Raw genomic sequence first — 14,862 nt, 5'->3', positions numbered from 1 at the left:
TAACTTCTTCCTCCCTATCCCCCCAACGATAATCGTCATTGTCGTCATCACTAAGCCCGTCAATATCTCATAGGCCGGCCTCAATTAGCTCTATTAGTTGTATTTCATTTAACGGCTTTCTTTTACTCATTTTTATATGTATTTTAATACTGCAAAATAAATGAAGTATAAACAACTGTAAATAATGTCTGGTTTTGTCACATACCTGTCGACCTCCGTATGTTCATACTGTACAGTATACTGTACACTAATGTTTACTCAAATATAGAAAAAACAAACAAACTTATCGGAAAGTGGACCGTAAATGCAGCAAATACAAGTGTTTCTAGTCATCAACAAAAATATTTCTGACATTTACAACCAATCTGTAAATTATTAAAAGCCACCTTACATCCAGACACTGAAGTAATCGTCACGGCAACCTACTTCCTTAAATTTCATTTTTTGACGTGACAACGTCTTAAATTAGGTTGTGGCTCGGAGTCACTCATGAAAAAGTGTAACGCCCGCTCACGTCTGTTACGATGAGTCACCGAACGAGAGAGAGGCCCGCCGGACCGGCGAATGTCTTGCGTCTCTCTCCCACTCAAACATGATCGGTCCGCTGCGCGCGCAGCACTAGAGAATTAGGCGCGTTGAATCGGTGCGTGCCTGTGTCTCTGTCTTTCTCGAGCGTTCTTGGCGTTGGAAAACCGAGAAAGCGTCATAATACAAGTTCACACGTGTGGTTAAAGTATCGTCAGCTGTGTCTGTAGTGAAAATGTGGAGTGCTTAGATTCGTCATTTACAACAACTACAACAATAAAGGTAAATAATTGTACACTAATATTTCATTATCGTAAACTATGATTGATTGATTAATTGTTAGATTGACACAAAAGTTGAGAAACTGAGTTTATAGGTTATGTCATACTATTGACAAATGTTGATAGTGTTAAGTAAATTATTAGTTTAAATCACTCTGCAATCAATCGTAATTCAGTCGATTGAGAAGAAACAGCGCGTTTCAACTGCAAACAACTATTGTGCAATTTAATAATATTCATATCAATAAATATTCTACCGAGAAAAAGACGTTGTCACGTAAAATCTTCGCCCGTAAAACCGACTTTACAGGCAACCGATTTTTTTTTACTTTAAACTAATCAACGCTATATGGAAGCAACTGTTTGAAATTAAAACTAATATGTATACATTATAATGTACATTGTGAATAAAGCGGATAGAAGCATCTGGTCACGTCATTTTGATATCAGTAAAGTGATGTACAATATACTGTACACCATGAGCGAAAGGGTTAAGAGAAATACGGCTCATTTCGTAGGCCACCAAACATACTACTGGAGCACAGTTACTCTTTAGGACAAAATTCTTTGGCATGTTTCTACGAAACCCAACATCATCTTGACACATTGCAAATGAAGCTTGTACAAAGTACACCAGATTGTACCACCGTCGATTAAATAATATTATTGGAATACTTAGAAATAAGGCTGTTACAATATCGGGACATTTTAAACATCGAATTCAAAAAACCAACTTCTTCTTTCTTCTTCAGTGCCTTATCCGGTCCGGATGTTGGTGATCATCAAGGATATCATGGTTTTGTTGACTGCCCTGCGAAATACCTCCGCGGAGGTGATCCCAAACCATTGTCGGAGGTTTTTCAACCACGAGATACGACGGCGTCCCGGTCCACTCCTGCCAAATACTTTACCCTGCATAACGAGTTAAAGAATTCGATATTTTTCTTCGTTTTGCATCACGTGGCCGATTGCAACAAACACTCCAATGTTTTTTGCAATTTTAGAATTTACAAAATACGTACGTGTGTGTCCAATAAAGAAATGTGACACCCAAGATATCAGCAGATAGATTTTAAGAAGAACTGAGAAGCATAAATGGCAAAGAAACACATTTATAAAAAAAACGAGAAAAGTCGAAAACAGCTAGAATGGCCCATATAGTACGAAACAGCATTCTACATTAAAGAAGATCTAACGGACGAGTCTTCAACGATGCCGTAGCAGAAATTAACTCCATAGGAATTACTGAAAAGAAGCCGGAACTTAATAGGTTGATCATGAATATAACTTATGGTTCCTCATTTATGTGGACTTCAATATTGAATATTTTTGTCAGTCGTTTAGTACCGTTGGTGTTAAATAGCTTTATTAGTTCAGGATATGCATTGTCAGCTCAGGTTTTTCACTTCATCTCATGTGATTGGTAAGTGGTCGTTACATGAGTAGGACGGAGGTTGTTCGGACCTATTATCATCAAAGAGTTCTTGTATGTATTTGGTCCATATGCAAATTTCTTGATTTTATCTGTAATTATGTTGCACTGTTCATCTTGCCATTCGTCAGCTGTGTTGAATTTTTGAAGACCAGCTGCTTATTTTACCATTTTATCCGTATTAAATGTACCGTGTTTTTGTTCCAACAACTTTATCTCTTCACATTGTGTTTTAACCAATTTTTTTTGGCCTTTCGTATTTCGGTTCTTATTTGTCTCTGAATATTTTGTACATTCTTTTTTTGTTCTTTAATTTTCTTCTTTCTTCCATGAGTTACAGTAAATTGTCATTTATTCAACTTTTCCTCTTTTCTTTATTTTATATTAGATGTTCTTCTCTGATCTTCTTAAAGGTTTCACATACTGAACAACAATTATGACAGTGGCTTTCTTTGTCGCACCCCCTTGTTGACTTCAAATTTAACTGTTTCTTTTCAATTTATTTTGATCCTACTCTCTGTTTTTTCTGAGTGTCAATTTTATTATTCTTACTAGTTTTTCACTATTTTCCTTTCACGTAGTGCCTTGTATATTTCTTTCCGTTTCATCCTATCAAAAGCTTTCGGTATGCATTCTTGTTCCCAATTTCTTTTAGCAACTTTTCCAAATGCTTAATTAGTACTGCACCTCCACATTTGAACATTTCAGCTGTTACTTTATTGTTTCTTTGGCGCTTATTTTTCTTTAGTTTCTTTAGTATTTCTTTTATTTCTTTTTGATTCTTTTGATTTTTGAGTCTTACCTCTACTCACCCTTGATCGGCATTTTGCTTTAGTTCTTCTTCTTCTTCATATTCTGTTCCATGTATTTCATTTAGAAGCTCTTCAAAGTATTATTTTCATCTGTTCAGTATTTCCCCGTCACTTACTCAATATCTTTTATGTTTGCTTTTGTACTGTACAGGTTTTCTTTGTGTATAGGTTTTTCTTATTTTCAACCCTTGATACAAGTTTCTAACATTGGAGCATATACAGTTCCTGCTTAATTTATTAGACTCACTATAAAGTTTCAGTTTTTTTGATTTTAATCGCACTGAAAGTATGTTCGCTTGGATACTAAAGTTTTGAATGGGTTGCATAACTATTGGGTTATTATTGCTCCATTAGAAAATACAGCACTTAGTCAGAGAGAGATGGCACGAATATGTGGTGTATCCCAGTCGTTAGTGAGAAGATTGAGTCAAAAACTCAAAGGAAAGCGACCTGCGACGTCAGTTTGGAAGGGCCTTCTTCTTCTTAGAGTGCCATATCCCTTCGGACCGTCGGCGACTACCATGCTTATAATATTGTTATACTGATCTCGGTCTTGCGCTACGTGTAGCAATTGGTCCGCTGTCAAACCTGTCCACTGCCGCAAATTCCTCAACCAAGAGAGTTTCTTCCGTTCTATCCATTTCTTTCCTTCGATTTTACCGTTGAGAATTAGCCGAAGGAACTCATATCTTGGTCCTCTGATTATATGTCCAAGATATTCTAGTTTACGCCTTTTAATAATATTTAATAGAGTTCGTTGATGTCCCATTCTTCGAAGAACTTCTTCGTTTCTGGTTCTGCTAGTCCATGGAATTTTTAGTATCCTTTGATACAACCACATCTCAAACGCCTCGATTTTATTCATGATATCGGCGTTTAAAGTCCAAGTTTCACATCCATACAAAAGTACAGACCACACGTAACATCTTGTAATCTTTTCACGGATTTCCAAATTTAATGAGTTATTTAATAATAGAGGCTTGAATTTTTGAAATGAGTTTCTTGCCTGTTCAATTCTACATCGAATTTCGAAGGATTGATCTAGATTTTGGGTAATCCAACATCCAAGGTATTTGAATCTCTGAACTCTCTGCAGCGGTTGTTGGTTTAATATCAGTTGGGTTGCGCCGATATCCACTTTACTGGTCACCATGTATTTAGTTTTATCGATATTTATCGACAGTCCCCAATTTGTGCATTCCATGTCAACTCTATTGATTAGCTCCTGCAGATCGTCGATGTTTTCAGCTAGAATCACAGTATCGTCAGCGTACCGTATATTGTTAATTATTTCTCCTCCTATGATAATCCCTTTTTGATCTTTTAAACCTTCACTAAATAGATTCTCAGAATACACGTTAAAGGGGGTGGGAGGTAGTATACAGCCTTTTTTTTTTTTTCTGTGGCATCGACTTTCGTCATTCAGCCAGTCTCGAAACGTTATAATATATTCCTTAAAAAAGTATACACAGATAAGTACAGATTATGTCTCTCAGACAAATGCCCAGCGATATCCCTAAAACGAAATAGACGAATAAGTAATAGAAGAACACGTCGAAGGAAAATATATGGCCGAAGAAGTATACAGCCTTGTCTTACGCCTCGTTCAATACTGATTGGCTTTGATTCTCTGTTGTTGGTATTAATAATGGCTGTTTGGTTCCAGTAAAGTTTGGCAATAAGTTTGATGTCTTTCTTATCTAGTTGGATGCTCTGCAAGGCGGTAATTAGTCTGGTATGCTGAACGCGATCAAATGCCTTTTCAAAATCAATGAAGCACATATATACGGGTTTTCTTACCTCCCAACATCGTTGAAGGAGTGTTTGCATAAAAAATAGTGCTTCTCTAGTTCCAAGGCATCTCCGGAACCCGAACTGTTGTTGTTAATTCGGTTTAGAAGAATATGCAACAGTATTTTAACGGCATGGCTCATTAAACGCATGTAGAGTCTACAATCGCTACATTTCTTAACGTTTGGTTTCTTAGGTAGAGGAATAAAGATCGATTTTAACCAGTCCGATGAAATTTCACTGGTATCATATATTTGATTGAAAAGTACAGTGAGTTTTTTTATATTGTCATTTGAGAGTAATTTTAGCCATTCGCTGTATATTTGATCTGGTCCACTGGCTTTGTTGTTTTTGGCTTGGTGTATGGCTTTTTCCACTTCAGCTTTTAAGATTGATGGTCCTGTATTTGCACTTAAGTTAGGTAGTGATCCTCGATCATCCTTAAATAATGCTTTAATCTAGTTTTCCCATTCCTCCATTACTTCGTCTTCTAGGGATAGTGCATGACCTTCATTATTCCTTAATGATATTGGTGTATTTCTTTTGTGTACTGTAACTTCTTTTATTTTCTTATGTGTGTTAAATTTGTCATGTTTTCGTTGCAATTCTTCTAGTTCCTCACATTTTGCTCGCATCCATAACTCTTTGGCTTCCCTGATTTTTCTTCGGATCAAATTATGCTTTCGTTTATACTCTGAGTTATTTCTATTTTTAAGCTGTCTTCTTTCGTCCATCATTTTGATTATTTCATCTTTCATCCACGCTTGATTTTTATAATGGGTGACAGTTCCACTTTGCGTTGCTGTATCGATGATACCATTCTTTATGTTATCCCATCTTTCTTCGACTGTTGGTACATTGTATACTTGTGTGATATTGTCTACAATTTTTTCGTTCATTGTCTGTTCAAAGTGATGTTTAAATTCTTCTTCTTTTAGTTTTTGTCTATCGTATTTCTTTGTAATGGAAGGCTTTTTGATTGTCTTTAATTTTAGGTTGATTCTAGATGCCAGTAAATTGTGATCGGTGGCTGCGTCTGCACTTGGATATGTCTTAGTACATTTACATGAGTTTCGAAATCTATTGTTAATCATGATATAATCTATTTGGTTACGTATTTTCTCCATCTCTCGGTGATATCCATGTATATAGACGTCTTTTTGGTTGTTTAAAACATGTGTTGGTGATAACAAAGTTTTCCTCTTGGCAGAACTCCACCAATCTATCACCTCTTTCGTTTCTTTCCCCAAGACCGAATCCTCCAGTAACTCCGGGAGTTATGTCTTCTCCTACTTTAGCGTTGAAGTCTCCCATTATTACACAAATTTCGTGTTTTTTTGTGATATTTAGTGCTTGCTTTAATACATGGTAAAATTGGAAGGGTCGGTGTGGCAAAAAACCTGCAGTCACCGCTAGGGCGCAACGAATTTTAAAAAATTTAGCTGTTACACATGGAGGGACCAAGGACCACCAATAGACATTTAAAAAATAAGTTGGAAAAAGCAGGATGCTCAGTATCGGTGGACACCGTACGCTGAAATTTGTATAATATGGGCTTCAAATGTCGCAGGCCTGTTAAGGAGCTAAAAGTAACACAACCAATGCTCAAGAAACGCTAAGCTTGGGCCAAGATCCATAAAGACAGGTCTATTGATGATTGGCGTAAGGTAAATTATGGATGACAAGGCCCAGTTTTTCCGAAGACGTCCAGGGAAAAATATGAAATGGGCTGTGTAAATAATACAATTAAACATCCTACCTCAGTAGTAATATGGTCGGTGATTAGTGGAAAAGGTATGGACGTTTGTATGTCACAGAAGGAGCCATGCGACAAGCCCAATATAAAAGGGTTTTGCAGACAAGATTGGTTCCACAAGTGAACGACTGGCTTGGTAACAGCCATGAAGGATGGAGCACCTTGCCATGCAGCTAAAAGTATTAAAAATTTTTTGTTAGAACAAGAAATTCCGCTCTTACCATGGCCCGGCAACTCACCAGACATGAACCCCATTGAAAATGTCTGTAAGTGCCTAAAAAGAGAGTTAGGCAAGGAAATAATTACCAACAAAGTTTAGTTGATAGAAAGAATCATTTTTCATTGGGCTCACATCAACAATTTAAAAGAAATCGCAGGAAAATGCATAAACAGCATGTCCAGGAGAGTGGCTGCACTGCTTAAAGCCAAGGGTGGCTTAACAAAATATTAATGTTATAGTAAAATATTGTAATATTAATAATTAACGTTGTTTCTGTTCAAAAATGTGCAAAAGGTTACTACTATCATTTGTTTTATGTTTCTTACTTATAGCTAACATAGTTATAAAATTATAACTAATGATAAAACACAGAAAACTAGAATTTGCTAAGTAAGTCTAATAAATTGAGCAGGACAGTATATTACAGCAAGACTTTTACATACAAATACAATATTTTTTGGTTTAAATCATTTTAACGATTGTATATAATCGCTTCTATTATTTTGCAGAAATTAAACATTGTTTTGAAAAGCATAAACTTTTAAAACTTTTTCATCTAAGCAATAAGTAATAATGAAGATCTACAATTTTCGTCAACTTGACATTAGCTACAGCCAAAAAATATTTAAATTCAATACTAATTACACTAATACCCAATTCTCCAAAATCAGTTGAAGTCATTTAAAAGTGATCATACTGGTAGTTAATATTTATATAACTTTCTTTTCTTATACTGATGATCCAACCAACCAATTATCAAAACTTTCATTTTTGATGATAACTTTCACGCGGTAATAATTTTAGAATTATTGTTTATATTTTGTAAGTGAAGACATACAGTACACTATTATGAGCAGGTAAGTAACTTGCTTAAAGATTTTCGTAGCGAATATACTCTTGTTTTTTATTGTTTTACTTCAGTACTTTTGTATTAATTTTTAACTAGTTTTTCATTATTACTTATTTAGTTCATTTTGTCGTTCCTTCTCTTTGGTCAGTTTGTTTAAAGGTATTTTTAAACAATTTTCTTGTTGCATCTCTTTTATCACTTCTGTAACCTAGAATACAAGTGTTTTTTTAAGCCCTTCTCTCTATTCGGATTGCCGAATATAGGCCTCCCCTAATTCTTGCCATTCATCTCTGTTGTCTGTAAGACGTTTCCACATTGGTCCTGCAGTTCTTTTAATATCGTCGCTCCAGCGCATTTTTGGTCTTCCTCGTGGTCTTTTGCTTCATATGGCCGCCAATTTCCAATTTTTTATTCCATCGGCCTTCCTTAAGACGTTCGTTATGTCCAGCCCATTTCCATTTTAGTTTAGCTGCCTGTTCGACAGCATCTTTTACTTTTGTTCTATTACGAAGATCTTCATTGGTTTTATGGTCTTTGAGTGAGATACCCAGCCTCTGTCGTTCCATAGCTATTTGAGTTTTTCTGGTTTTCTCCATGTTTATTTTAGTGAATGTCCAGGTTTGAGCTCCATATGTAAGTACAGGTAGGATACAGGAATTAAACACTTTGGTTCGTATTCTTTGAGGTATATTTTTATTCTTAAGTACGTATGAGAGTCTTACAAATGCTGCTTATCCCATTTTTACACGTCTGCTTATTTCGGTGGTGTGATTTTCTTTGCTTACCTTGACATTTTAACTCAGAAATGTATATTCATCTTCGTGTTCTATCTCTGTCCCTTGGATGTTTATTATAGGTTTGTCATCTTTGTTTGACATTAGTTTAGTTTTGCTGAAGTTCATTTTCAGTCTTTTTTTAGGGATACTGTGTGTAGCTCCTCAATCATCGTATTCAGTGCATTCCATGTGTCGGCTATTAGTACTACATCATCTGCATATCTAAGATGGTTTAAGTATCTTCCGTTAATAGGGATTACCCTATTTTCACAGTCTATTGACTTAAAGAGCGGAATTTCTTGTTCTAACAAAGAATTTTTAATATTTTTAGCCAAAGTACTCCATTTTACATAAATATCTTATGGCTGTTATCAAACCATTCCTTTCAGTCTGCAAAAACCTTTTATATTGGTCTTGTCGCATGATTTCTTCTACGACATACAAACGTCCTATAACTTGGCCACTAGTCTTCGGACAAACTGGGTCATGTCATCCATAATTTGAAATGTTGCTTCATCGTTGAAGCAAACCTGTAAATATGAATAACAATCATCAATATACCATTTTTTATGGATCTTGGCCCAAGCTAAGCGTTCTTGAGCATTTGTGGTGTTATTTTTGACTTCTTAGCAGATCTGCGACATTTGAAGCCCATGCCATACAAAATTCGTCGTACGGTGGCCACTGATACTAAGCATCCTGCTTCTTTTAACCTGTTTCTTAAATCTCTATGGGTGGCCTTTTTGTGTGTTGCAGCTAATTTTTTTAAAATTGTTGACATGACGTCTATCGTCAGTTCTTTTCGTCCTATCTCTCTCTGACAAAGTACTGTATTCTCTAATAGAGAAGTAATGAACGAGATTTTTTCAACACAAAGATCTTTAGATTTACGCATCTAAAAATTCCAATCCAAGATTAATCGTCTTGTTTTATGATGAAGAATTGACCAAAATTAAAAGTAACACTATTATATAATAATGTCAATACTTTCTATTGCAAATTTTAAATAAACTGATCACAAATCTATGTTTTAAGTAAAAAAAACTCAACATGTAAAACAATTAATTACTCTACATTTTGAGCACATTCTACTATCATCTGTAAATTTTTGACAATTCTAAGAAAAATTTATACGATTTTCTACGTAAATATGTACCTAGTAGTTATGCAACCCATTCAACACCTTAGTTTCCAAGTGAACATAATTTCAGTGCGATTGATATAAAAAAAAATATGGTGAGTCTAATAAATCGAGCAGGGACTGTACACGTTATCATGCCGTGTCGATTAAAAAGCAACAGAGGGCCTGGTAGACGACGGATCTCTTGGCTGAAAAATCTGACAATGGATGTGTAAAACATCCTTAGGATTGTTTAGAATCGCTGTAAACAAACTTTTGTGTGCCAGCATGATCGGCAAGGTCCTAGGAGGATATGGTACGGGAAGAAGATAGGAGTGTATGTTAAGTGCAAACAGACAATATATCTAAAACAAATGGAGACGAAAAAGAAGAATCTCATCTTATTACACAGTTTGTGATTGATACACTTATTTTGACAGCTGTCAAGTGATTTATGATAACTTTGGTTTGGGATTTTAGCATGAATAGACTGACGCCTGAACTTGGTCCGCTTCCAAATTGTGCTTTATTTTGAAAATCAAGTTTCTGTGCGAAATACGTATCGCGCACTTCGTCCATTTTATGGTCAACATAATCGTCCATCAGAGCAATTAATACGATTAACCATGGAACGTTTTCACACCACGTTTACTCTAAATGATAATACGCATCCACAGAGACCTAGTATACAGTGCGTACAGAAGAAGTTGTTGCTGATGTAGAGCATAGCATAGAGGAAGACCCGAATCAGTCATTGTGCATAGCAGTTGGATATGTGTCCATCCACTTTATGGAAGATTTTGTGGAAAAATCTTGTTTGCGTGCTTACAAAATCTAACTCGTGCAAGAATTGAACCTACACGATCACCTAGCAAGGCATGGGCTCAAAACGAGATTACCGTTGATCTTGATTTTCATAAGCGAATTTTGTTCAGCGATGAAGCTGCCTTTTGGTTGAACGGCTATGTCAACAAACAAAACTGCTATATTTGGAGTAAAGATAATCCTCAATTGTATGTTGAGATACCATTACATCCAGAAATCTAACTGTTTGGTGCTTTGTGGGCTGGTGGAATCATTGGACCGTACTTTTTCAAAAACGATGCTAGTCAGAACGTTACAGTCAATGGTGATCGATATAGAGCCATGATTACTGCATTTTTTTATTCCTCATTAGAACAACCATAATGTGCATGAGCTGTGGTTTTAACAAGACGGCGCAACATGTTGCACAGCTCGTGCCACAATTGATTTATTAAAAAAAAAACGTTTGGTAACCGCATAGTTTCACGTTTCTGACCCGTGAATTGGCCTCCAAGTGCGTGCGATTTAACACCGCCAGACTATTTTCTGTGAGGATATGTGAAGCCGCCTTCCACGCCGATAAGCCTGAAACGATTGACCTCTTGAAGAGTAACATTCGCCGCGTTATTGCCGATATACGGCCACAAATGTTAAAAAAGGCATTCAAAAATTGGACCTCCAGATTAGACTACGTCCGAGCCAGTTGTGGCTGTCATATGCCATAAATCATATATAAATTATAATGCCAAAATTGGAATAAATCGTCTTCGTTTTATTCCAATTCAAAGTTCTATACCTCTAAAAAAACACCCATTATACAGGGTGGTCCTTAAGTAATTGTACAAAAAGAAACCGCAGATTCTACACTTTAAAATACTACGATTTAAACCAAATTTCTTTAATAACATGTTAATATTAAGAAAGATACAGAGTGTTAAAGTGGAAATTTAAAATTTTATTTTTCGCTATACCTTTCATGTTTGTGAACATTTATGGATAAAAATTTACAATCGGATACTATTAAATATAATAAATTATAATATGATGCATACTTTGATGTAGCTGAGAGAGGGCGCCACATATGGTACATATGTGGCATAAATTTGCACTTAACTTTTTTGCTCTTTAAGTTACCGCTATTTGTGATAAAAAATATTAAAGATACATTATTTTAACAAAAAAAAGGTATACCTGTTAATAACTTCAAAACTCAACAGTTTTCGAGATAATCGCATTTTACAAATGAACTGCATAATTCTGATTACTTGCAATTACTCCAGGCAACGAAAGAAAAATAGACAAAAACTTCAATACTTTTGAATTTTGTTATAAAATACCTTTAATAGAGTTAATAGTTAACAAAATATTAAATAAAATAAATATATTAGCAGGATAATTAATAACAGGATTTGACAAAATAACATTTTACAAACATTTTATTTACAAATAACTACAAATTAAAAAATAGCTAAACTAAATAACATTAAACTTTTTGTCAAAGTAAGTGTTCGATATTATGTCCACAATTTTCTTTAATTAATTTATCAATAGATTCCATAAAAGATCGTCTCATTTTAAATAGCATCATTGGTTCTAAATAAACTGCTGTAGTATTTATTATAAGTATTATAAGTATAATAATAAGTATTCTTTTGTGATTTTTATGAATTAAATAATTATATTAATATTTCCCCATATGACCAAGAAATATGATTACCACGTACAATTCAACGTTCAAGAAAGTTGTGTTTAAGTATGTTCTCACTGCCCTCTCTCTATAATGTAATGATGTACCATCTTGCATAAACCACATATTTCGCCTTAAGTTTGACGACAATTCTTCCAATAAAGCAATAAAATCATTTTATAAAATATGTAAATAAATCTCATTATTCAAATTACAAGGTAATTCGCATGTCCGTAAATAATAATTACCAATGGTTCCAAACCATACGTTTATATAAAATTCATGTTTAAAATGCATGTCGTATTGTTTGGAACCATTGGTAATTATTTTTTACGGACATACGAATTACCTTGTAATTTGAATGGTGAGATTTATTTATATTTTTTATAAAATGATTTTATTGATTTATTGGAAGAATTGTTATCAAACTTAAGGCGAAATATGTGGTTTATACAAGATGGTACACCACCACATTATGGAGAGATGGCAGTGAGTACATACTTAAATACAACTTTCCTGAACGTTGGATTGTACGTGGTAGTCATATTCCTTGGTCATATGGTGAGATATTAATATAATTATTTAATTCATAAAAATCTCAAAAGAATACTGATTATTATAGTTGTAATACTTATAATAAGTACTGCAGCAGTTTCTTTAGAACCAATGATGGTATTTGATATGAGACGATCTTTTATGGAATGTATTGACAAATGAATTAAAGAAAACGGTAGACATATCGAACACTTACTGTGACAAAAAGTTTATTGTTATTTAGTTTAACTATTTCTTAATTTGGTTAGTAAATAAAATGTTTTGAGTGTGACTTTAATTTAATACAAAAACGTAAAATGTTTGATGTTAAATCCAATTATTCTGTTATTTTGTCAAATCCTATTATTAATTATCCTATCCTATATTTATTTTATTTAATATTTCGTAAATTATGACCTTTATTAAAGGTATTTTATACCAAAACTCAGAAGTATTAATGATTTTCTCTAATTTTCCTTAGTTGACAGGAGTAATTGCGTTAAATCAGAATTATGTAGTTGAGTTGTAAAATGCGATTATCTGGAAAACTGTTGAGTTTTGAAGTTATTAACAAGTATACCTTTTTTTTGTTAAAATAATGTGTCTTTAATATTTTTTATCACAAGTACCTGTAACTTGAAGGGCAAAAAAGTTAAGTATAACATCAAATTATGCATCAAATTATAATTCCTGTTATTCAATAGTAGCCATTTGTAAATTTTTATACATAAATGTTCACAAACATGAAAGTTATAGCGAAAAATAAAATTTTAAATTTCCACTTGAACACCCTGTTAAACACATTTTATAAATGCAATTTGGCTTAAATCGTAATATTTTAAAGTGTAGAATCTACGGTTTCTTTTTGTACAATTACTTAAGGACCACCCTGTATTATCGTTCTATTCAAGAGTAGTAACAAACACTAACACTTATTAATATGTATTTTATACTGTTTTACCAATACTATACTTGGCGTGTGCGTCAAACGCAATTATTACGAACTCATTTTTTTAAATATGTGTATATATATAACTATTCATAATACTAGTCATTTTATTAATTATAATTTACCAATACCGCAATAGGTATATTTCAAAAATTATGTAATAACCAGAATTACATTATTGTATTAATTATGAACTGAACTGATACTTTGAATGTTGATTATTAAATTATTATTATTACAAAATGGCCATAGAAGTTGATTTTTGATAAAATTTAATAACCCTAATATCATTATGTTTATCTATATTTAATGTACACATTTTAAAGTGGATAAAATCATATATAATGATTACAGCAATTTTTGCTAGCTTCGTAATTTAGGATAATAGTCCAATAAACAAAAAATAACATGTAAAGTAATTCGTTTCAGAAAGAATCTTTGAAAAAATTGAAGTTTTGAAGTACATATTGATTTTATAACAAAAATCATACTTCTTTCCTAATTAGAAGTTTTCACTTTTATTTTTTTTTGAAAAGTTATGAAAAACGATTCATTTGAGACCTTTTAAATTAAATTTGGTTGATAAATTACTTACAACAATTGCGAAATACTGCAGAAACTTGTAGGAGCAATAACATAAAAAAGGCATATATAATAACAAAAGGTACATAAACATATGTCATTAACTATGCGAAAATAAAAATTTCTCTCTAATAAGCCACTCACCGGGAGACACCCCGATATAAATAAAAACTATTTCTGGATATAATAGATTACCACGCAAACAAGTAGTGTAACAGGTAACAAGCAATTAACCAGCATCTTGGGTCAAAAATGGTGGGGATGAGTTTACCTAGTTTGCTATATCTCCGTTTGTCTCTATTAATTCTATGAGGGGGGAGGGGTATAAAGTGATGAGTTCGTACACGTATTCGTTTAAAAATCTCCAACCTTCAGTGAAAAACGGCACATTAAGAAGAAGAAGATAAGCTATATAAATTCTTAAATTACAGAAAATTATCTGAACCAGGGATTTAAAACTGGAACTAAGAGTTAGGTTGGCGAGATGCTATGTTTTTTCGACTTTAATTTAAGGAATGGAATCTTGGACCTTGAATGCGACATCAATGAAAAAACTGGAATCATTTGAGCTGTGGGTGTACAGAAGAATTCTGAAAATATCATGGACAGAACACGTCACCAACAAAGAGGTTCTGGGAAGGATGAACAAAGAAATGGAAATTTTAAATTCAATAAAAACAAGAAAATTAGAATATCTCGGACATATTACACGTTAAGAGAAATACACCTTGCTCCAACTGATT

At 33.6% G+C, this 14,862-nt stretch overlaps 1 protein-coding gene across 4 annotated transcripts in view; it reads left to right on the top strand.

Annotated features, from left to right (window-relative positions):
• The window catches only part of LOC140441164 (retinol dehydrogenase 14), a 58,208-nt gene that overhangs the window by 16,508 nt on the left and 26,838 nt on the right, over positions 1-14,862 (top strand). Inside the window, exon 1 of one of the 4 annotated variants that reach the window (XM_072531637.1) lies at positions 7,557-7,674. The exons of the other annotated variants lie outside the window; for them this stretch is intronic. Within the exon in view, the coding sequence (XP_072387738.1) occupies positions 7,667-7,674 (8 nt within the window). The 5' untranslated portion in view covers positions 7,557-7,666. Of the gene's footprint in view, positions 1-7,556; positions 7,675-14,862 lie in introns of those variants that run through there. 4 annotated transcript variants of the gene reach the window in all.

The sequence above is a fragment of the Diabrotica undecimpunctata genome, chromosome 5, assembly GCF_040954645.1.
Source record: "Diabrotica undecimpunctata isolate CICGRU chromosome 5, icDiaUnde3, whole genome shotgun sequence".
Taxonomy (NCBI): Eukaryota; Metazoa; Arthropoda; class Insecta; order Coleoptera; family Chrysomelidae; genus Diabrotica; species Diabrotica undecimpunctata.
The sequence above is the reverse complement of the archived record's forward strand: the minus strand, read 5'-3'. Positions and strand labels throughout refer to the sequence as shown.